The sequence below is a fragment of the Sprattus sprattus genome, assembly GCF_963457725.1.
Source record: "Sprattus sprattus genome assembly, chromosome: 15".
NCBI lineage: Eukaryota > Metazoa > Chordata > Actinopteri > Clupeiformes > Clupeidae > Sprattus > Sprattus sprattus.
The window spans coordinates 8,683,293-8,707,944 of NC_137913.1; the positions used below are offsets into that span (position 1 = coordinate 8,683,293).

At 46.4% G+C, this 24,652-nt stretch overlaps 1 protein-coding gene across 3 annotated transcripts in view; it reads left to right on the forward strand.

Annotated features, from left to right (window-relative positions):
* Positions 1-1,680: 1,680 nt before the first annotated feature.
* slc23a2 (solute carrier family 23 member 2) overlaps positions 1,681-24,652 on the forward strand; it is a gene marked incomplete at both ends in the record, with an annotated part of 33,574 nt that continues 10,602 nt past the window's right edge. Inside the window, 5 exons of one of the 3 annotated variants that reach the window (XM_080852104.1) lie at positions 1,681-1,800; positions 9,566-9,664; positions 15,684-15,800; positions 16,161-16,318; positions 24,392-24,480. In XM_080852104.1, coding sequence (XP_080708230.1) covers positions 1,696-1,800; positions 9,566-9,664; positions 15,684-15,800; positions 16,161-16,318; positions 24,392-24,480 — 568 coding nt within the window. The remainder of the gene's footprint in view (positions 1,801-9,565; positions 9,665-15,683; positions 15,801-16,160; positions 16,319-24,391; positions 24,481-24,652) is intronic. The other 2 variants (XM_080852105.1, XM_080852103.1) reach the window with 2 other exon arrangements.

Below are 24,652 nucleotides of genomic sequence, written 5' to 3' on the forward strand. Positions count from 1 at the left end.
AGTTTTCAATTGGCAGCTGTACTCCATCCTTTTCTCAGTATTTCATCAGTAGGAGTTGTAAACACTAGACTGGCTTAAGGTGGTTTCCCACATTTCAGGGGCCTAAATGCCTCAGGAATGTGGCCTCAGAAAGGAGTTTGTTCAACCAAACGAGAAATGTGTTTGTGTTAGATCAACCGAGGGCTTTTGGGCAAGTCTGACTGACATTCTGACTGAGTGTGTTAGTGTGGCACTGTGATGGTGATGGTGTTGTGCCATAATTGGCACCCAAGCGTACCAGCAGGCTCCTTCCCTCTCGCCTGCTCGTCACCCGTCACCCTGAAGGAAGAAGAAGGAGGACAGTCAGGGAACCCACAGTAAAAGATAAATAAGGGATAACAGCCGACGAGCTGTACAGTTCTACAAAGATAGCCTAATGGACGCTGCGGGGCAAAGAACTCCACGACGAGCAGCGGAGTGGAGTTGCTCTGCAGGTCCACTATCTTTGTAGAACTGTACAGCTCGAAGGCCGTTATCCCGCTTGTCTCCCGTTTACAACATCTACATTTTTTTTTATTTTTAATATGCATAATAACCTGATGAATTCTTGATTTGAAGCCTAGTGCTCCCGTTTGAGAAAGTAGGGATTTTCCCCCCCAAAAAAAAACATTACGTTGGTTGTCAATGGTAACCATTCAAGAGCATTGACATGGAACGGCGATTTAACTTTTCTACTGGGACTACGTCGAAGGTGTCCGGTTATACGAACTTAATGTACACCCCATTAGCCAATCAGAAAACAGTATTTCGTTCCAGAGGGAGATAATGCCTGATGTATGCTTGCAGACAAGCAGTCAGCCTAACTGAGACATCTCACACACACACACACACGGAGAGAACCAGATTGTTTAATGCATGACCTTCAGCTAACATGTCTCCAGAAGTAATAATTGCCAACCGCTTTCTTTTTCTCCCTCTATCTCTCTCTCTTTTTCTTCATTCCTTTCTTTCTTCTCTCACTGTCACCTTCCCACCCTCCCTCTCATCCTACATCTTGCATTTTTTTTAATCTTCCTGCCTACCTGTTCTTTTACGCCTCATTTCACATCACATTCTTTCGCAACTTTCTCACTGTTTTTTTATCCTTCTCCTAAGCCCCCCCATATCTCTCCCAGGTGATATGGGTTCACCTGGGATGAGAGAGAGACCGGTTCATGAAATCAAAATGCCCACACACACTTGTTCATACACACATCGTGTACAAAACAGTGTTCTGTGTTTACTTTTCTGTTCAATACTTTTTTTATACCTATAGTTTAATACTACTTATAGATGTTTAACCATTATAATAATTCACTATCGTAGCATAGATTTTTAACTGTTTTGACTCAGTGTAAATCTTGCTTTTACACTTAAACTTAGACTAACAGATCTGTCATTTGGATGATCTTACCTTAGATGCCCCTCTGTTCAAAACCAGCCAGTATTGCTCTCTTCTCAGCCAATCAGAATGGACTTAAATGTAGCAAGCAGCCAATGACGCTGTTGTCTGTCTCTCCCTCCCTCCCAGCAGATGACCTGGCCAAGCAGTCGCTGGGCTATGTGAGAGCGCTGAGTGGGGAGAGCACAGCGTTGGTGGCAGAGTGTGAGCTGGGCGAGGAAGAGGAGGAGGAGGAGGAGGAGCACGAGGAAGGAGGAGGAAGAGAGCGAGGAGGAATGGGCGTGGGTAAGAACACCACCTCGAAAGCCATGGACTCCACGGGCGAGGGCGGGAAGTACGAGGAGGACGGCAAGCACGCTGCTGACTTCTACCCCATCCCAGTAAGTTGTGTGTGTGTGCGTGTGCGTGTGTGTGTGCGTGTCTGTGTGTGTGTGTGTGTGTCTGTGTGTGTGTGTATGTGTGTGTGTGTGTGTGTTTGTGCGTGTGTGCGTGTGTGTGCCTCTCTTTGTGTGTGTGTGTGTGTCTGTGTGTGTGTACTCCATGTGGAAGTACCTGCCAACCTTTCAACCTTTTGTGTCCATGTTGAGTTTGCATTGACTGTATGGACCTTTAGCTCCGTCTGTAACACTGTGTGTGTCTGTGTTTACACGGCATGGAAAGGACGACCCAATGTGCTCTTTGCCCAGAAGTGGCACAGGGTTTGTGTCATGCCAGTCTGAATGGGATTGAAGGGCAGTGGCGCCATGCATGATGTATCTGTACAGATGCAGATTTTACATTATTTTAAGTTTTTTTATCAGTGTTGTTGTGTTATGCAGTTGTGTGTGTGTGTGGCTTTTGAAACCATATTGAGTATCTGTATTGGTGCACAGTGGTGTTTGGTGTGTGTGTGTGTGTGTGTGTGTGTGTGCGAGTGTTTGGTGTGTGTGTGTGCGTGTCCACTTTGGCTCCGTGCAGACACTTGGAGTAAACAGTGGCCGTAATGATAGAGGGCAGAGTCCCGCATGTAGCAACCCATGATTACTATTCTTTGTGTGTGTGTGTGTGTGTGTGTGTGTGTGTGTGTGTGTGTGTGTGTGTGTGTGTGTGTGTCTGTGACTACAATCCAAACTTCATTCTCTTTTTTTTGTCCCTATGGACTCTTCATCTTTAATCTGGCAAAATGGTGGTTTAGCTTCAAGGCAACAGTTATTCGCCCCACTGGACTTCAGTCAGTGTAATGTTAGGTTTGCTTCTTTCATCAAAATCCAAAAAATCAATAACCAACATCAGACGCGTTATTTGTAGTAAATCATAGCCTTGGTCAAGTGTTGTTCACTGTCTGAGGTGAATCATCCAAGCCTGGTCAAAACACATGAGAGGCTAAGTTCCTTTAGCAGAGAATCCAGGGTGGGGAGATGGTGTTCGTGTTCGTTAGGAGAAATCGCTGCGTAAATGTTTGTTGTCCAAAGTATTGGAGTTAATTAGTTAGTTAGCTAGCTGCGTTCGTTGCAGTCAGTAGCCTGCATAAAGGATTTCATCAGGGAACCACCCCAACTCATGGATCTTAGTTAGCCTGGAAAACCAGGGGTCCAAGTTTGCCTTTTGAAAACCACGGGTCCAAGTTGGCCTGGAAAACCATGGGTCCAAGTTAGCCTGGAAAACCACGGGACCAAATTGGCCTGGAAAACCACAGGTCCAACTTAGCCTGGAAACCTCTGGTCCAAGTTGTCTTGGAAAACCAGGGGTCCAAGTTAGTGATTGAAAAAGTCTTGGAACACATATCATTACAAAGGCCATGAGAATCCCCCTAACCCTAACCCTAACCCCTCTAATATTCTCCAGATTTTACACTTAAATCACATTTTCAAACTGATGGCTTTTTTTTGTTTGTTTGTTTGTTTTTTGGAAGTACAGGCACAGAGATGCATTTCTCTTCTAAAGCTGGACTGGTGATCAGGTGCAGATGTTTTCAAAAGCTTCTGGGCAGCTTGTGTGAACTAATTAATTCTGGTTGTTATAATGCTAAAATGGATTCTTAAGACACATACACACACACACACACACACACACACACACACACACACACACACACACACACACACACAAAGAGACAGTCAGGCTCACACATATTGTGTGTGTACACGTTGTACACGTACAGTTGGCCCCATAGAGATAAGAAGTGGATCAGTGACGAGGGTGCTGACCTGCTGAATAATGAGCCGTCAAAGGACACCCATCTGTCGAGTACACACACACCGACACACACACACACACACACGCACACACACACACACACACACACACACACACACACACACACACACACACACACACACACACACACACACACACAATGAGCCGTCGGTGACTAGGAGCCCAGTGAGAAGAAGTTGTGAGACCTCACGGGAGGGAATGACGACAAGCCTGTTGTTACATTTGCAAGGTATATTACAAAAAGGCCTTAGTTGGCCCCCATAGAGATAAGAAGGTGTTGATAATGTTCATGCTCAGTGATGATAACACTGGTATGTAAGGCGTATGATTGTGTGTGGATGGGATGTGGATATGCTCGTATCCAGAGGTGGTCTTAACATAGAGGCATAGGTAGGCGGCTGCTTGGGGCCCCCCTACTAGTGGTCGTAGTAGGGGGGGCCCCAACCAACCTCAAAAAGAAAAGAAAAAGCCCCTTATCATCATGAACGCCCCCTGTCCATCCCTCGACTTTGACCCATTTTTTTTATTTCGGCCCTCTGTGTATTTGAGTTCGACACCCCTGTGTAAGCTGTTGCAGTGCAAGCCAGATATGGTGATGTAAGCTGTGCACTTATGGCCGATGAGTCCTTTTAGGAGATGGGAAAACTGCCTTGAACCTGAATAGCAAATATTCCTGGATATTGAGCCGTCGGTGACTAGGAGTAAAGTGATAACAAGTTGTTCAGTGATGATAAAACGTGAGACCGCACAGGTATGTAAGGCCTATACTGTGTATGTGGAAGGGAATGACGACAAGCCTATTTTTACATTTGCCAGGTATTTCGCAAACATACCTTAGTTGGCCCCATAGAGATAAGAAGTCACAAGTCTTTTATTGTCCGATGCACAGAATGACACAGGGTCAGACTGGGCACTGAAATTCTTAGGACAAGGCACCGCACAGCAACCTACCATACAATACCATACCATACCATAACATAACATAGTATAAAATAACATAATATGACATACACTCTGTACAAGTACTCTGAACATAATTTACACGTAGTAAGCATATAATAACCTAAATAAGCTTACTAAATATACAAGATAAATAAAAGAAGGTGTTGATAATGTTTATGTTCAGTGATGATAACACCTGGGCCCTCACAGGTATGTCAGGCGTATACTCTGTGTGTGTGGATGGGAATGATGACGGTGTGTTATAATGCAGATGGAGTGTGTTGTGTCTGTACGGGTTGTTCCTTTAAGATTAGCTCACACAGATCTGATCTGCTGTAGACCCACTGAACAGACCAGTCTGACCCGAACCAGCATGTGACCTCAACTCTCAGATCCACCCCACCCTGCTGTCGCCATGGCATAGCATTCCACATATACACATACACACACGCAGCAAACTAAGAAAACTATGTCTATGCCCCAGTGCAGTGTGTGTGGGTTTGTGGGTGTGTGTGTGTGTTGTGTGAGTGTGCCTGTGTGTGTGTGTGTGTGTCTGTGTGTGTGTGTGTGTGTGTGTGTGTGTGCACTCGACAGATGGGTGTCCTTTGAGTCAACATGGGTAGTCGTTGCCGTGACAACCGCAGTATCTTGGTTTGGGCCTGGTTGAAGTGAAAGTTGAAGGTGCGTGCGTGTGTGTGTTGAACCTGTGGGGCAGTCAGTCACGGGCCATGAGCTTGTGTTTGCTGAGTGAAGGTTGGGCTTAAATATTGCGTTCCATAAGCTGATAAGACTGACCGTGTTTGCGTAGATGCCGTGTAAATGGATAATACACTTATACTGGCTGAGACTAGCCTTAAGTGCTGATTATTCTTCTATTATGTTGTGTCTCCCAACTGTCATGACTGATTCTGGCTTGTCTTTAAGAAAGCAAGGCCCTTTACTGCCGAGACACACACGCAAGACCTCAGTCTACATGTACACATGGATGTTTTTATGATTTGAATTTGTGTGTGCTGTGTCAGATTGATGTTTTGATTGTGTGCGTACTGTTAATGTGTGTGCTTGGTGAGGTTGGTAAATCTTCAATATTAATACAATTAGTTTTATGTATTTAAAGGATTGTAATGTCATTTTCTGTGTATGTCTGTGTGTGTGTGTGCGTGTGTTACTCCAGTAACTACAATGTGTGTGTGTGTGTTTGTTTAAACTGTGTATCAGAAGATAAACTAGCAAAACATTTCCTGGTGTTCTGTGACCCAGATTGTGGGATAAACAAAATCTGAAAAATGTAACTTCTTGTCTGCTTGTGCCAACCTCTCTCTCCTCCTCCCTTCCTTTCACTCTCTCGACCTCTTCCTCCCTCTCACTCTCTCTCGCTCTCTCTTTTTCTCTGTGTGTGGGGGCGGGGCCTTGTTGTAATATTGAATATGGAGACCTCTGGAAATTCACACCCATTGTCTGTGTGTGTGTTTGTGTGTGTGTGTGTGTGTGTGTGATTGGCATCTCTCCCATCTTATAAGATCACCACACAGCTGGCACACACACACACACACACACACACACACAGTGCACACATTTTACTTCTTTATTTGAGTCCACTCGATTCAAACCTGTGCCTCAGTCAGCAGTAATTCAACAGCAGCATAACACATCTTATGGGTAAACACACACACACACTCACACACACATCTTATGGGAAAACACACACACTCACACACACATCCTATGGGTAAACACACACTCACACTCACACACACATCTTATGGGAAAACACACACAGTCACACACACATCTTATGGGTAAACACACACACTCACTCACACACAGACATCTAATGGGAAAACACACACACACTTGCACATCTTATGGGAAAACACACACATACACACACACACACATCTAATGGGAAAACACACACACACACACACTCACACATCTTATGGGGAAACACACACAGCCCCTTCTCCTCCAAATGTGCCCACTTCCAATTCTGGATGAAATGAAGCAGCACTTTGCCAGCTGTTTAGTTTTCATTTCTGAGAATCCAATTATCCTGAGACCCCTAGTGACCATCGTATGCACATGACCCAAACTGCCAGAATATGAAGACAGGATATTGACTGCCCAAGACAGTGATGTCTCACAAGCTTTGTTAAATAGCCTAATGCAAGGATGAATACATTCTTATTGCTCTCATCAATGATAACAATATTTGCTCTGATGGCATTTGGATCAGCAAACATGTCCGCAGTGCACAAGAACATCTGTGGCGTCACAAAACAATTGGTACAAATTGACACTGGGGGGGGGGGGGGGGGGTGTTTGGAGACTGGTATGAGACAAGGGATGTTCCGGTGATGAGACACACACACACACACACACACACACACACACACACACACTTACACACACGCAGAGCACAAGTCACACATACAATGATGTTTGTGCTACACATATTACATGTTTAGTGTAGTGGTGATTTATACACTCTCACATGATTAGGGATATTGGCTTTTATATAGTTTGTCCTCAAATACCCATTTTAAATCCATTTATTTAATTGAGTTGCACAGATCAAGTGTGTGTGGGTGTGCAGCTGTGTTTGTTGGTGTGTGGGTGTGCAGCGGCGTGACATCACAGATTATGTTGTCACTAGAGAGTGCTCACAATGAAACATCATTCCTAAATTCAACATTCCAGCTTTGAGATTCCAGATATTATTAGCAGCAGCTGGCTAAATGCCACGCCCACTCAGCCTTAAATGACTCCTTCAGCGCGTCCTTACTGTAAAACTCCTTCATCTCAAGGCTGATCTGATCTCTGTGATCTCCAGTTGTACACGGAAGTTGGAATCAACCCCTGAAGTCAAAATTCCAATATTAACGATGTCTCTCTGATGACTTTTTTCCACCTACGAAACATCTCAACACTGCGCCCGGCTTTAACACAACACGGACGGACTTCACACACACACACACACACACACACACACACACACACACACACACACACACACACACACACACACACACACACACACACACACACACACACACACATCTCAACACTGCGCCCTGCTTTAACATAGCACAGACTTACTTGTCGATGCTCTTGTCCCTTCATGCACTGACTCCTACAATGCAATCTTGGCAGGCATCTCCAACAAACTCATCCAGAACCCTGCGGCACGGATTATTATTACACGCTCAGATCTCCACCGTTCATGTCACGGCCCTGCTGATTCAATTACACTGGCTCCCTGTATTACAACGAATTAACTTTACAATCTTATTAATGGCATTTTTAAGCGCTTAATAATCTTGCCCCCGCCTAACCCATAGACCTCCTTCAGACCTACACTCTCATTCCATATGGTCATCATCAGCAGGTCTGATGATGATGATAATAACAGTAGTGATGCTGATGTTGATGTGCGTGTGCGTGTGCGTGTGCGTGTGCGTGTGCGTGTGCGTGTGCGTGTGCGTGTGCGTGTGTGTGTGTGTGTGTGTATGTGTGTTTGTGTGTCCTGAGCTCATTGACATCTACAGTAAAGAAAATCAGGGTTCTTGACAAGATGAAATATCAGGAGTGCCTGCACTATACCAGTCATTAATCTCTCCACAAAGGTGGACTCCATTACCCAATTTAAAAGTGCTCTTAACACTTTTTATGCTAGCATACTCTCTCTAACATCAGCTACATTTTATAATTTTGTGTTGTACATTTTCTTTGATCTTATTGTGTTTTTATTGGTGACTATTGCATGTTTTTATTGATCTAATGGTCACTTTGACTGTCATGATAGTTGCCATTCAATAACATTTATTATTGTTGTTATGAGGATGGTGATCATGATGGTAGTGATGCTGATGTTGTTGTGCGTGTTGTGATTGACAGGTGGTGGTGATGATAGTTGTTTTGGTAGTGCTGATGATGATCATGATGGTAGTGATGCTGATGTTGATGTGTGTGTTGTGATTGACAGGTGGTGATGACAGTTGTGGTGATGATGATGGTGATGATGATGATAATAATAGTAGTGATGCTGATGTTGATGTGTGTGTTGTGATTGACAGGTGGTGATGACAGTTGTGGTGATGATGATGATGAAGATAGTAGTGATGCTGATGTGTGTGTTGTGATTGACAGGTGGTGATGGCAGTTGTGGTGGTGGTGGTGGTGGTGGTGGTGGTGGTGGTGATGATGATGATGATAATAGTAATGATGCTGATGTTGATGTGCGTGTTGTGATTGACAGGTGGTGATGACAGTTGTGGTGATGATGATGATGAAGATAGTAGTGATGCTGATGTGTGTGTTGTGATTGACAGGTGGTGATGACAGTTGTGGTGGTGTTGGTGATGATGATGATGATGATGACGATGATGATGAAGATAGTAGTGATGCTGATGTTGATGTGTGTGTTGTGATTGACAGGTGGTGATGATGACAGTTGTGGTGGTGGTGGTGGTGGTGGTGGTGGTGATGATGATGATGATAATAATAGTAATGATGCTGATGTTGATGTGTGTGTTGTGATTGATAGGTGGTGATGACAGTTGTGGTGATGATGATGATGATGATGATGATAGAGATAGTAGTGATGCTGATGTGTGTGTTGTGATTGACAGGTAGTGATGAAAGTTATGTTGGTGTTGGTGGTGATGATGATGATGATGATCATGATGGTAGTGATGCTGATGTTGATGTGTGTGTTGTGATTGATAGGTGGTGATGACAGTTGTGGTGATGATGACGATGATGATGAAGATAGTAGTGATGCTGATGTGTGTGTTGTGATTGACAGGTGGTGATGACAGTTATGGTGGTGTTGGTGGTGATGATGATGATGATGATGATAGTAGAGATGCTGATGTTGATGTGTGTGTTGTGATTGACAGGTGGTGATGAAAATTATGGTGGTGTTGGTGTTGGTGATGATGATGATGATAATGATGATGAAGATAGTAGTGATGCTGATGTTGATGTGTGTGTTGTGATTGACAGGTGGTGGTGAACGGGGTGAGCCAGACCAATGGGGAACAAGACACAGAGGACACTGAGCTCATGGCAATCTACACTAAAGAGAACCAGGCTACCGACAAGGTAAGAGGCTGTGTGTGTGTGTAAGTGTGTGTGTGTGTGTGTGTGTGTGTGTGTGTGTGTGTGCGCGTGTGTGTGTGTGTGCGCGCGCCCTGAGCTCATAGACATCTACAGTAAAGAGAAACAGGGTTCTTGACCAGATGAAATATCAGGAGTGCCCGCACTATACTGTAGACACTAAACTATGCTGTACATTACTGTGTGTATGTGGGAGGGTATTGCATCATCTGCCATTATGTTTTGTGTGTGATCTTCCCACTCTGAATGGGGGTGAGAAGTTTGCACGGAAGCATATGTGGAATTTCTTGCGCAACTGGACATGCTTCTAGTGAGTGTGTGTGTGTGTGTGTGTGTGTGTGTGTGTGTGTGTGTGTGTGTGTGTGTGTGTGTGTGTGTGTGTGTGTGTGTGTGTGTGTGTGTGTGTGTGTGTGTGTGTGTGTGTGTGTGTGTGTGTGTGTGTGTGTGTGTGTGTGTGTGCGTGTGCAGATCGGCATATTAGTAGCAGCTAACTGCTGTGGGAAATTCCCCTGTGCTGGAAGCAGAGCTACCAGGTTGCTTGGTAGGGGAATACAAACAGGCCCAGTGAGGGAATAGGAAATTCTGCAATTACAGCACACACACACACACACACACACACACACAAACACACACACACTGCCAGTTAGCCAATCCTTCCCTTCCCCAGCAAAGGCAGGTAATAATGCAGACTGCAATTACTGAGGAAAGTTATGGCCACCTGGCTAAGCTGTTATTAGAGATAATGTATGTCCTTTGGGAGCATGCCAGGATATGAAGCCAACTAGTTTGTCCCTGATACTGAACGTCCACTAATGGAGCCCTAGATGATGATGATGATGATGAGTCTGGAGACCTAATACAGAAGCCTGGTGAGAAGTTTCCTAAAGGAGCCCCCTAGCCTGTGAATGAACTGGGACACGCAGGTTCCCATAGAAACCTGCCAAGCCTGTCTTCAGAACCGCCTAAAAGCCCAGTCTGTGTGTCCCGTACACCACATAACAGCTGCCCCTTATGCCGGTGTGAGCCTGATCCAGAAGAACTCCACTCCAGGGTCCTGATGGGCCCCACATAAGGACCGGTACCTGATGGGCCCAACAGCACAAGTAGGGACCGGTACCTGACGGGGCCCAGTAGGGACCGGTGCACAGTGTCTCCCAGAGGAACCAGAACTGCTGTAAAGACCAGAGCTGAGTGCCCAGCGCACATGACGGCTGCTCTGGGTGAGGACCCCCCCCCCCCCTCATGAAGACAGATCAATACCCAACGCAGATCAATACCCAACCCAGTACCCCAGATGGGAGCCATTCTGCGTTGGGTATTGATCTGGCTGTATGATTGATGAGCGGCAAAGACGTGTACAGACAGAATTGGTTTAACTCTCTCTCATTAGGAAGGCAGGGTCCCAGTGCACCTGACATCTGTCAGATCACAATAGACTGTTACACTGCTGCTCAAGCAGACACTGTTGGACCAATCATAAATCAGACACTGTCGGACGAATCATAAGTCAGACACTGTCTGACCAATCATAAATCAGCCAGAAGTGCTAAGTCAGATGGGGCATAGCTGCTGTCACACCATACTTGACTAAACCCATTTAGGAAATTTCCCAGTGCCCTTTTCATATCGATCATCATTCTCAGAAAGCAGGTTCGCCATCCAGCCCAGATCTGAGACGAGGGTATAGCCTGGTTCGATAGCCTTGGCTTGCATCCATGAAAATCTTGCATATTCCAGATTGAGTCTGTGTTGTGCTGAAGCAATCGCCAACAAGGTGTTTTGTATACCGGAGAACATTTAAATAAAAATCATTGCATCGCCCAAAGACATTACAACACACACAGCCCCCTACACACACACACACCCTCGCAGTGTCTAGGCTGCAGACTTCCCTTTCTGAGGACGGAGCCATTATTCATGCTGAGGTGACCCACACAGCTTCATGTTGTGAGGCAGTGATCACATCACCAGGAGATACTGGGACATTCCACTGCGGTCTCCATGACAGTGCTCCTTTCTCTCAGGGGAGGACAGGGGCAGTAGTCTCCAGTTGGCCGAGAGCACACACAGGTTAATAGAGACGTCCTGATAAACTGGTGTGTGTGTGTGTGTGTGTGCGCGTGTGTGCGGCGTGCGTGCGTGCGTATGTGGCTTTAGTTGACTAGTCAGGTTGGATCTGGGGAGAGCTGGAGGAAAGCAGATTAAGGAATTTAAAAGTTTAGAAAGCTGCCGACGCCCTTTGCAGATTAATCACCATCACATTCCTCTCTTGTCATCTCTTCATCTTTGCCTTTCTTTCTTTCCTTCTTGTCTTCGCTCCTTCTTTCACAATTTTTTGGTTTGGTTTTCAAATGGTGTCTCTCTCTCTCTTCCTCTCATTCTCTCTTTCTCACACTCACACTCACACTCACATTCACACTCACACTCACACACACACACACACACACACACACACACACCTGTGTATCTGCGTTGTTTAACTGGGTTAAATTGTCTTTCTCTTCCTAAATGAAGTAAAAAACTGTCTCTTCCTCTGTGTCTCAAACCACCAGACGAGACCTGACCTCACGCAACACCCTGCACACTCCCCACTTTCCTCCTCTTTCACTTGTTGTTTCCCTCTTCCTCCCTCTCTCTCTCTCTCTTTGTCTCACACATGCACATTCAGTCTCCTTCTCTCTCTCTCAGTCTCTGCCCCCTCCTCTCTCTCTGTCCCACTTCTGTATCATTGTGACTCTGCACTTTTTGTTTCCAACACAAAGCACAAGGTGTGTGTGTGTCTGTCTGTGTGTGTGTCCTTGTGTGTGTGTGTGTGTGTGTCTGTCTGTGTGTGTGTGTGTCTGTCTGTGTGTGTGTCCCTGTGTGTGTGTGTGTCTGTCTGTGTGTGTGTCCTTGTGTGTCTGTCTGTGTCTGTCTGTCTGTCTGTCTGTCTGTCTGTCTGTCTGTCTGTCTGTTTGTCTCTGTCTGTCTGTCTGTCTGTGTGTGTGTGTGTAATGGGAGGGTGGAGAACGAGATGCAGCAGGTTTACAGGTCAATAGAAGCCACTGAGAAATTCCACCAGCTTCTGTGAACTCTCTCCCACCCCCGTGTATATATATATATTTATATAATGTATGTATCCTTTTTTATTGTTCTTTCTTGTTTGCCACACCCTTTATTTCCCTCCCTACATACTTTCTTCTGCTGACTCTCTCTCTCTCTCTCTCGCTCTCTCTCTCTCTCTCTCTCTCTCTCTGAAGCCTTGTTTTTACCCTTTCTTTTCTCTCTGTCTCTCCTTCCCTCCCCTTCCCTCTGTGTTTCTGATCAGTCACATGAGAGGTTGAGTCTGTAATCCTCCTTCAGGGCTTTCTCCCCCTGGAGCTCAGAGCGAGCCGAGCCGAGGGGGAACCGTGGGCACGTGATCGGAACCCGCTCAGGACCCGCTTAAGTGCACGTTTGGACCTGTTAGCGGTACTCAGATTAGCATGAAGCTAGTGCAGACAAAGAGGCCTGGCAGTAAACACACACTCACTCTCTCACACACACCTACTCTCTCACACACACACACTCTTACACACACACACTCACACACACATACACACACTCTTACACTCACACACTCTCACACACACACACACACACACACAGACACACACACTAATCCCACTGCAAAAAAATGATAGAATCACATGTCATTCCGGGGGGAGTCGGAGCCCAACCCTAATGTTTTGTTTCCTAGTTTGCATTGTGTTTGTTTGGCAGGTCTCTCTCTGGTGCTGATTCACTGTCTCGCTAGCTACACACTAGGACACACTAGGACACACACACACACACACACACACACACACACACACACACACAAAGGCAGAGGTCTCTTTCTCTGATGCTGATTCACTGTCTCGCTAGCCTTTTCTTCCTGAGGTGTTAGCAGTGGCCACCTTAGCACAAAAAACACATCACTGAGATACACACACACACACGTAAACACACATATACTTACACCTCCTCTCCCACATGCTCAAACACCAGGAACACAGCAGCCATTGACACAAACACTGTTAAAAGAGGATGTTTGAACTCAGTCCTCTAGTGTTGTCAGCTAGTGTGTGTTGGGCTCAGGCCTCTAGTGATGTAGTGTGTGTTGGGCTCAGGCCTCTAGTGATGTAGTGTGTGTTGGGCTCAGGCCTCTAGTGTTGTAGTGTGTGTGTGTTGAACTCAGTCCTCTAGTGTTGTAGTGTGTGTGTGTTGGGCTCAGGCCTCTAGTGTTGTCAGCTAGTGTGTGTTGGGCTCACTCCTCTTGTGTTGTAGTGTGTGTGTGTTGGGCTCAGGCCTCTAGTGTTGTCAGCTAGTGTGTGTTGAACTCACTCCTCTTGTGTTGAAGTGTGTGTTGAACTCACTCCTCTTGTGTTGAAGTGTGTGTTGGGCTCACTCCTCTTGTGTTGAAGTGTGTGTTGAACTCACTCCTCTTGTGTTGAAGTGTGTTGAAGTGTGTGTTGGGCTCACTCCTCTTGTGTTGAAGTGTGTGTTGAACTCACTCCTCTTGTGTTGAAGTGTGTTGAAGTGTGTGTTGGGCTCACTCCTCTTGTGTTGAAGTGTGTGTTGAACTCACTCCTCTTGTGTTGAAGTGTGTGTTGAACTCACTCCTCTTGTGTTGAAGTGTGTTGAAGTGTGTGTTGGGCTCACTCCTCTTGTGTTGAAGTGTGTTGTAGTTCGTGTTGGGCTCACTCCTCTAGTGTTGTCAGCTAGTGTTTGTTGAACTCACTCCTCTTGTGTTGTAGTGTGTGTGTGTTGAACTCACTCCTCTTGTGTTGAAGTGTGTTGTAGTTCGTGTTGGGCTCACTCCTCTAGTGTTGTCAGCTAGTGTTTGTTGAACTCACTCCTCTTGTGTTGTAGTTCGTGTTGGGCTCACTCCTCTTGTGTTGTCAGTTATGTGTTGAACTTGAACTCACTCCTCTTGTGTTGTAGTGTGTGTGTTGAACTCACCCCTCTTGTGTTGTAGTGTGTGTGTGTTGTGCTCTTGGACACAAGCCCTGTTTTTACTGCTGATATAAACAGGAAGTGAATGAACTCTGCCTGACCGAATGGGGCTTCTTCTACAGAACTGTTTGTCATGGGTTCTACTAGTCTATAGTAGGGCTTTTAAACTATTGTATGTAACGGGTTCTACTACTTTGAAACAGGTTTTTCTACAGTTACATCTGTGATGGGTTCTATCAGTTTGTAACGGGTTCTACCAGTTTGTAAAGCACTGTTAGTAAGGATGGGCATACATTTACTGTGATGTGTGTAGGTGAAGTAGGGTCGTTTAAATGCCATTGATGCACTTGTTTATAAGTTACTGAACTAATGTAGTGGTGGCGTGTGTGTGTGTGGTTGTGTGTGGTGAGATGCCTGCTCTGTTGGCATGATATCGAGCCACCAGGGGGCTGGGCGGAAACAGTTACCATGGTAACCTCTGTGGTACCCGGTGTTCAGCCTTGAGCACGGTTGACTGTTGCGGCCTGATGTGATGACGTTCAGTCTAGCAGAGCAAACACGTGAGTGACGGCAGAGAGTCTGTCACTCTCTCTGTTGCCTCAGACCTTCACTGCCTTCAGACACACACACACACACACACACACACACACACACACACTCAGTCACACACACATCAGCAGAGGGGCCCAACTCTACTATGACTATTACAGTGTGATTTGTGAAAGGACACCTTGTTAGATAAACAAAACTTAAAAAAAAATGACATGAGGGAGAGCCAATGTGAATTAAGTTCAGAGATCCTGGAAACGGTTGTCATCATACTAACATGTATGGAAATGCAGAGATTTGTGTGAGGTGTCGGAAAGGTTCTTTAAAGGTTTCCAGATTGGATTTAAAGAGGTCTTTATCTTTGTGTGTGTGTGTGTGTGTGTGTGTGTGTGTGTGTGTGTGTGTGTGTGTGTGTGTGTGTGTGTGTGTGTGTGTGTGTGTGTGTGTGTGTGTGTGTGTGTGTGTGTGTGTGTGTGTGTGTGTGTGTCTTCCCTTGCAGTGCTCCATGTCTGACACAGTGGACAGTGCGGAGAGCCTTGATGCGCGGAGAATGGACATGATCTACACTATAGAGGACACGCCCCCCTGGTACTTGTGTATCTTCCTGGGTTTGCAGGTACGTACACTCAGACAGACACACATACACACACACACACACACACACACACACACACCCAAATGACTAAATTTCATATATGAAGACATGCATGTCACACATGCACCCACACACTCACATACATACTGTAGTTTAAGAACAAGCACAAAATCTCATGCAAAAACAGACACACACACACACACACACACACACAGATGGACACATAAGCAAGAAAGACAATTTTGTTTATATATCGTATTCTGGTCAAGTGCACACACACAAACACACAGACACACACACACACTCACAAGCATAAACACACAGGCATCCATGCCCAACTAAGCTCCTCTCTGTTGTGTGTGTGTGTGTGTGTGTGTGCAGCACTACCTGACCTGTTTCAGCGGCACTATTGCGGTGCCCTTCTTGCTGGCTGATGCCATGTGTGTGGGTTTCGACCAGTGGGCCACCAGCCAGCTCATTGGCACCATCTTCTTCTGCGTGGGCATCACCACCCTCCTGCAAACCACCTTCGGCTGCCGGTCAGTATGTGTGTGTGTGTGTGTGTTTCTGTGTCTGTGTCTGTTTGTGTGCTCCTTGCATTGTGTGGGTGTGTGTGTGTGTTTGTGTTTGTGTGTTTGTGCTCCTGGCATTGTGTGTGTGTGTGTGTGTGTGTGTGTGTGTTTGTGCTCCTTGTGTTGTCTGTGTGTTTGTGTGTGTGTGTCAGTTTGTGCTTGTGCAATTTGTTGTTTGTGTGAGGGAGAGTTCAGAGTAGATTGTTTTTTGAAAGTTTAAAGTTCTTCATTTCCATAAATACATCAAGGGGTGTGTTCCGTCATGTTCACCCTGCCAAGAAACTCGGCAGAATTCTTTCTCTCTTTCTTAGTCTCATCAGTTCTCTGCTCACTTTCTCTTACTGCTACAGGTCACTTCATGCTTTCCTGGCATGAGCGTTTAAAGGAAGTGGAGTTGCCAACGCATAGAGACAGAAACAGAAACATGAAAATAAAATACAGGAACATAGAATATAATGTGGCATCATCTCTCTCTCTCTCTCTCTCTCTCTCTCTCTCTCTCTCTCTCTCTCTCTCTCTCTCTCTCTCTCTCTCTCTCTCTATCCCTCCCTCTCTCTCGCTCTCTCCCCTTAAAGCTCCTTATGTGAAAAGCCCTCCAGTGGTATTGTTGAGGAGGTCTGAGACTCTCATTGCTGATTGAGTGTTTTTGTGTGAGTGTGTGTGTGTGTGTGTGTGTGTGTGTGTGTGTGTGTGTGTGTGTGTGTGACAGTGTGTCATTCTGTCATTCTGGTCTGTTCCCCTTAAAAGCCAGACACACACACATACACATGCTCACACACTCCACCACCCACTCTGGCTTACTCACAGTGATGTCTCAGCTGAGAGAGACGGAGTCACATTGACATGAATAGAGAGAGGGACCTGACACTGCGACAACGTTCTGAAATCTCACACACACACATACACACATACACACATACACATACACACACATACACACATACACTTATAATAATAATAATAATAATAATAATGCATTTTATTTGTAACGCACTGTGTGTGCACATACAGTCATGTGCACACATTTACAAATACACCTGCTGCTTAGCAAAGCAGGAGAGAAGTTACTGTTTGACCTGTTGAAGGCCGACAGAACGCTCTTGTATTGTGAAGGCAAATTTTGAGGGGTTAAAGGTCACCCAGCCCACAGAGACACACATGGAGGTGTGTGTGTGTGTGTGTGTGTGTGTGTGTGTGTGTGTGTGTGTGTGTGTGTGTGTGTGTGTGTGTGTGTGTGTGTGTGTGAGGTATTTACCCTGATGTGGTGTGGGCCAGTTAAACATTCAGCAGTATTTGAGATTCCATTTCCCTGTGTGTGTGTTAGTGTGTGTGTGTTACTGAATGTACACACACACACACACACACACACACCAATACTCGGCATTCCTTGTACGTATATATGTGTGTGTGTGTGTGTGTGTGTGTGTGTGTGTGTGTGAGCACATTTGTGTGTGTGTGTGTGTGTGTGTGTGCTTGCATGCATTTGAAGTTCAACAGCCTAGAGTTTGAGCCCCTCCTTGTCCCAGCAGTGGTTGTGCTGAGCTGACCGAGAGAGAGAAATGAGATAGAGAGTGAAAAAGAGAGAGAGAGAGAAGAGGGAAGAGAGGGAGCGAAAAAGAGAAAGAAACACATAGAGAGAGAGAGAAGAGGGAATTGAGAGAGAGAGCGAAAAAGTGAAAGAGACAGAGAGAGAGAAGAGGGAAATAAGAGAAAGAGACAGAGAGAGAGAAGAGGGAAATGAGAGAGAGCGAAAAAGAGAAAGAGACAGAGAGAGAGAAGAGGGATATGAGAGCACAAGTCCTCTGAGGTTTCATTATACAGGAAAGGGAAGGAAGGTGAAGGGGAGAGAGAAGTGAAGACATACAATAATCACCTTCCATATTTATGCCATATGGAAAGTAGCAGAGGGAACGTGTGTGTGTGTGTGTGTGTGTGTTTTAGTCTGTGTGTGTGTGTATGTCTCTGTTTGTGCGTGTGTGTGTGTTTTGATGTGGCCAGCTTCACTGTGATCCAGTTGTTATGTCTAGTGTGTTTTGATGTGGCCAGCTTCACTGTGATCCAGTTGTTATGTCTAGTGTGTTTTGATGTGGCCAGCTTCACTGTGATCCAGTTGTTATGTCTAGTGTGTTTTGATGTGGCCAGCTTCACTGTGATCCAGTTGTTATTGTCGCTGCCAAATGTGAGGACCCTGCCTGATGTGAGTCCGCCGCTGCCTGATGTGAGTCCGCATGCGCAAACACAAACGGTTTACGGCAGAAGGCTCAGGAGCAAACTATCCAAGACGTGCATGCTCATACATGGTTTAATATCAACGTATCTGGCTTCTCTTAACGCATAATGTAGGTTTATTTAACGTAGTGTTTTATAATTTTGTCAACGGTTTACAGCATAAGGCTCAGTGTCAACATATGGGGCTATGTTGTATTACTGTTACTAGTAGGCTAATGAATGCACTGCTTAACTAATAATTCAATAAACATGAAGCTTAACATCATAAACCTTGGTGGATTTCAAACGTAAACAAATGCGCTTGTCATTCCACTTCATGCTGTAGCCTAGACCACCAGCATTACCTGGTTCGTTGTACTACAACAGTGTCGCAAGTTTGCGCATGCGGACTCACATCAGGCGGGTCCTCACATTTGGCAGCTACAGTTATGTCTAGTGTGTTTTGATGTGGCTGGCTTCACTGTGGCTGATTCTCGTAGAGTCCCTGTAGTATTGGTCAACTTATAAAAATATAACCACTCCTAATACAGTTATAAATGATACAAACTTGTTGCTCCATTTACTGGTTTTGTGAAGTTGTCTGTGGGTGTGTTGGTGTGTGTTGCTCCATAGACTGATTCGGTGATGACGATGTGTGTGTGTGTGTGTGTGAGTGTTGAGTTCAATCTCCGGTCTCTATGGTTGAGACTGTCCAGTCAGTCAGGGGCATCATCCTGCTATCTCAAGGGCTGTGCCAACGTCATACTGCTGTGTGTGTGTGTATGTGTGTGTGTGTGTGTGTGTGTGTGTGTGTGTGTGTGTCTGCGCGTCATCTCTGAGGGCTAATGACCTGTGATGCCAGGCCAGCTTTGATGGGACTGATATGAAGAGATTGGCTTTGTGACGTCACTGCGAGGGGAACACTCTCTGGCAGACACACACACACACACACACACACACAGACATTCACACACACACTCATACACAGAGACACATACACTCACACACAGAGACACACACACACACACTCACACAGAGACACACACTCACACAGAGAGACACACACTCACACAGAGAGACACACACTCACACAGAGACACACACAGACACACTCACACACAGACACACTCACACACACACACTCACACAGAGACACACACTCACACAGAGACACACACACACACACTCACACAGAGACACACACACACACACACTCACACACACACACACTCACACACAGACACACTCACACACAGACACACTCACACAGAGACACACACTCACACAGAGACACACACTCACACAGAGAGACACACACTCACACAGAGACACACACACACACACACACACACACACTCACACAGAGACACACACACACACACACACACTGTCAAAGCACTGCTCTCATGTAAAGTAACTGCCTGTGTGTTCTTAGAAGCATCTGGGGCCCATCTTGGTGTGTGTTTTGTTGGTAGTGTCTTTGACGTGTCTTGATGAATGCCTTCAGCTGTGTCAAGTGTGTGATGGGGAGAGGGGGCGAGGGTCAAGGGTTTGTTTTTTAGTTTTTTTGAAGGGGGGGGGGTGTTGACGTCATAGAGCACATGCTGTCTCCAGGGAAACGTGATAGAGAGCATAAGAGAGGAAATGAGAGGATAAGTGGTGAAGAATAGAGTGAGGGAGGGAGGGAGAGAGAGGTAGTACCATCAGGCTTATTTGATGAGTCACGGTGTAAGGCGAGGTCAGTGAAGATGTCTGGTTCTGGCAGGATCACGGACGTGGTGTGTGTGTGTGTGTGTGTGTGTGTGTGTGGTGGTTACTTTGAATAACATTTGGTCGAAACGGACATTTGCTGCAGGTGCTTCCAGCTGTCCACACAGAAACACACGCAAGCTGTGTCACGTGTCCGGACACACATACACACAAACACACTCAAAATCAGAGAAGTCCTTTCCTCGTCTTTGCTTAAACACACATTCAATCCATACTAAATCTTCCTCTCGTGAGGGTCTTCCAGTTTCTCCCTCTCTCTCTCACACACACACACACACACACCAACACACACACACACACATACAAACACACACACACACACACACACACACACAGAGAGAGTGCATCACTCCACTCCACAGTGTTCTTTTCCTTCTCTATCTGCCTCCTTATGATCAGTATGGCATACCTCAGAACAAACACACACACACACACACACACACACACACACACACACACACACACACACACACACACACACACACACACACACATACATATCCCTCTGCTGTGTCATTCAGACCCGTGTAGTTTGCCCTCTCCTGTGGTGTGACTCCTTGGTGAGTGTCCATTACTGTGGTATGTGGCACTGAGGCGAGTGGCAGCCTATCCAGTAGCTAAGGAGGTTAGCTGAAGTGACTGGCAGCCTATCCCGTAGCTAAGGAGGTTAGCTGAGGCGACTGGCAGCCTATCCAGTAGCTAAGGCGGTGAGTGGCAGCCTATCCAGTAGCTAAGGAGGCGACTGGCAGCCTATCCAGTAGCTAAGGAGGTTAGCTGAGGCGACTGGCAGCCTATCCAGTAGCTAAGGAGGTTAGCTGAGGCGACTGGCAGCCTATCCAGTAGCTAAGGAGGCGAGTGGCAGCCTATCCAGTAGCTAAGGAGGTTAGCTGAGGTGAGTGGTAGCCTATCCAGTAGCTAAGGCGGTGAGTGGCAGCCTATCCAGTAGCTAAGGAGGCGACTGGTAGCCTATCCAGTAGCTAAGGAGGCGAGTGGCAGCCTATCCAGTAGCTAAGGAGGTTAGTGGCAGCCTATCCAGTAGCTAAGGAGGTTAGCTGAGGTGACTGGCAGCCTATCCAGTAGCTAAAGAGGTTAGCTAAGGCGACTGGCACCCTATCTAGTAGCTAAGGAGGTTAGCTGAGGCGACTGGTAACCTATCCAGTAGCTAAGGAGGCGAGTGGCAGCCTATCCAGTAGCTAAGGAGGTTAGCTGAGGTTACTGGCAGCCTATCCAGTAGCTAAGGAGGTTAGCAGAGGTTACTGGCAGCCTATCCAGTAGCTAAGGAGGTTAGCTGAGGTGACTGGCAGCCTATCCAGTAGCTAAGGAGGTTAGCTGAGGCGAGTGGCAGCCTATCTAGTAGCTAAGGATGTGAGTGGCAGCCTATCCAGTAGCTAAGGGGGTTAGCTGAGGTGAGTGGCAGACTATCCAGTAGCTAAGGAGGTTAGCTGAGGTGAGTGGTAGCCTATCCAGTAGCTAAGGAGGTTAGTGGCAGCCTATCCAGTAGCTAAGGAGGTTAGTGGCAGCCTATCCAGTAGCTAACATGGCGAGTGGCAGCCTATCCAGTAGCTAACATGGCGAGTGGCAGCCTATCCAGTAGCTAAGGAGGTTAGCCCCATGAGCACCACGCCATCATGAGGCCGAGGTCCCCAGGTCCAATCCCAACTTTGCCTTCCTGTCTGCTCTCCCATGCCCACATCCACGGCTGAAGTGCCCTTGAGCAAGGCACCTAACCCCGATCACTGCTCCCCGGGCGCCGCCAATGGCAGCCCACTGCTCCGGGTTAGTGTTACTTCACTTCACTGTGTGTGTGTGTGTGTGTCACTTCCCTGGATGGGTTAAATACAGAGGTTGATTTCAGAGTGTGTGTGTCTACACCACCTCTGCCATAGAGAGGACTTTCACTTTTCTTTTTCTATTAGATCTGTCTGTCTGTCTGTCTATCTGTTTAACCTGTCTGTCTTTCTGTTAAATCTGTCTGTTTATCTGTGAGATCTGTCTGTCTGTTACATCTGTCTCTATATCTGTCTCATGATATCTCTCGGGTTTAACAGGTATCCTGTTTAGAGCCCTTGTCTGAAGTGTCCTAATAAAGACTCCTCTGTGACTCATCAAGTGCCCCCCCCCCCCCCCCCACTGCGTATCTCCTCCCGAGGGTGTTTCTAATGATCCACAGGATTCCGAGCCTCGTTAAAGCCTGGCGCACAGCCAGCTGGTCCAGTCTTGATCCGGCCCTAATGTGGCCCAAATGTGGCAGATAGTCAGGATACTGATACTCAATTATGATGATAAGAGAACAGTTGGGATTTACCTGAGGGAAAAAAGATCAAATCATCTCCAGTAGACGATAATGTGTGTGTGTGTGTGTGTGTGTGTGTGTGTGTGTGTGTGTGTGTGTGTGTGTGTGTGTGTGTGTGTGTGTGTGTGTGTGTGTGTGTGTGTGTGTGTGTGTGGTGCCTGTCTCCTGGAGGGATCATCAGATCGGAATACTCCGTAGCTTAGCTTGAGCTCAGGCTTGATTTGCTCATGCTTCCGTCCGAGGTCCCGATTAGCAGTACCAGTAGCGGGGACTAGTGACTGGACTCCACAGTGTGCCGTTAGTCTCTGTCTCAATCTCTGTCTCCCTCTCTCTGTCTCTCTCTCCCTCCTACTCTATCTCCCTATCGCTCTCTATCTGCCTCTCTCTCTCTGTCTCTCTCTCTCCCTCCCACTCTACCTCTTTTTCTCTTTCTATCTCCCCCTCTCTCTCCCTCTCTCTGTCTCTCTCTCCCTCCTACTATGTCTTTCTTTCACTCTCTATCTCTTTCTCTCTAACCCTGCTTAAGTGGAAACATGTCACTGTTTTTGAATCACGCCAACCCTGCTTCAGTGGAAACATGTCACTGTTTTTGAATCACGCCAACCCTGCTTCAGTGGAAACATGTCACTGATTTTGAATCACGCCAACCCTGCTTCAGTGGAAACATGTCACTGTAAGTTCCATAAACATGACAGAGAGTTACTGTTCCAGACAACGGGAAGTTTGCTCGAGGACTCAGGAGAGGAGCCCCTCAAGTTGTGTGATTTGCTCATGCTTCCGTCCGAGGTCCCGATTAGCAGTACCAGTAGCGGGGACTAGTGACTGGACTCCACAGCTCTGAGGGGCCGCAGTCCAGTGTGCCGTTAGACGATGTGGTGGTGGTGGTATGTCCCAAACACCACCACCGTTCCCAGTACACAAGATATTCCCACAACCCTGCACTTTCATAGCGTGACTCCTCTCACGCCCGTGGTTTTAGTTTTGGTTACCCAAGACATTTCTCAGAACATCTGTGGTTACAGAGAACCTTTTTTTTTTACTGAAAGCACTCCTCTGCTCAGCTGCTCAATTGACTTGATGGGTTCTTATTAGGACACTTCAGACAAGGGGTCTAAACAGGACACCTGTTAAACCAGAGAGACATCATCAGACAGATATACAGACAGATCTCACAGACAGACAGACAGACAGCTCTAACAGACAGACAGACAGATTGAACAGATAGACAGACAGACAGATCTAATAGGCAGACAGGAAGGCAGAGTTGGGATTTTACCTGGGGACCTCGGCCATTTGAACCCTTTTTCCCAAACCACAATCTAGGATCTGATCATAAGGATGAAGGATGTAGGATTAACGACGCAGGATCAGTGTTCTCTGGTTGACTGTGAGATCTCCAGAGGACAGAGGTCTGATGGTTTATTAGACACATCTCACTGGTGTCATTGTGTTAATGATCATGGGACTCGACTCACTGAGGTGTGGGGGCATCCAGTGGTGAGATGAGGGTACTGCAAATTTCTAGATGATCTTGGAGCTTTAGTGAATAATGCTGTGTATGGAGAATTGGGGAAGCTTTGTGTTACCCTTACATTGCTTGTAGACCAAATGTGTGTGTGGGGGTGTGGGTGTAAATATACATATTTACACACACGCGGAGGCTTAATCTGTTGATGTAGATAAGTCACATGATTGGTAGTTATTTACAACCCTATTTACCCTGTGTGTGTGTGTGTGTGGTTGGGTGTGTGTGTGTGTGTGTGTTTCAGTCTGCCTCTCTTCCAGGCCAGTGCGTTTGCCTTCCTGGCCCCTGCCAGAGCCATTCTGTCCCTGGATAAGTGGAAGTGCAACGCCACAGGTAAAACACCAGAACTACATGCGTTCTGTTTCATGACATCATCACGTTTCTCAAAGTTCTCACATTCGATGACGTTCCACAGACACTTCTCCCTCACACACACACACACACACACAAACACACTAAAAAATCAAATCACTTGGGAACATTGACAGAGATCTGGTTATAGCTC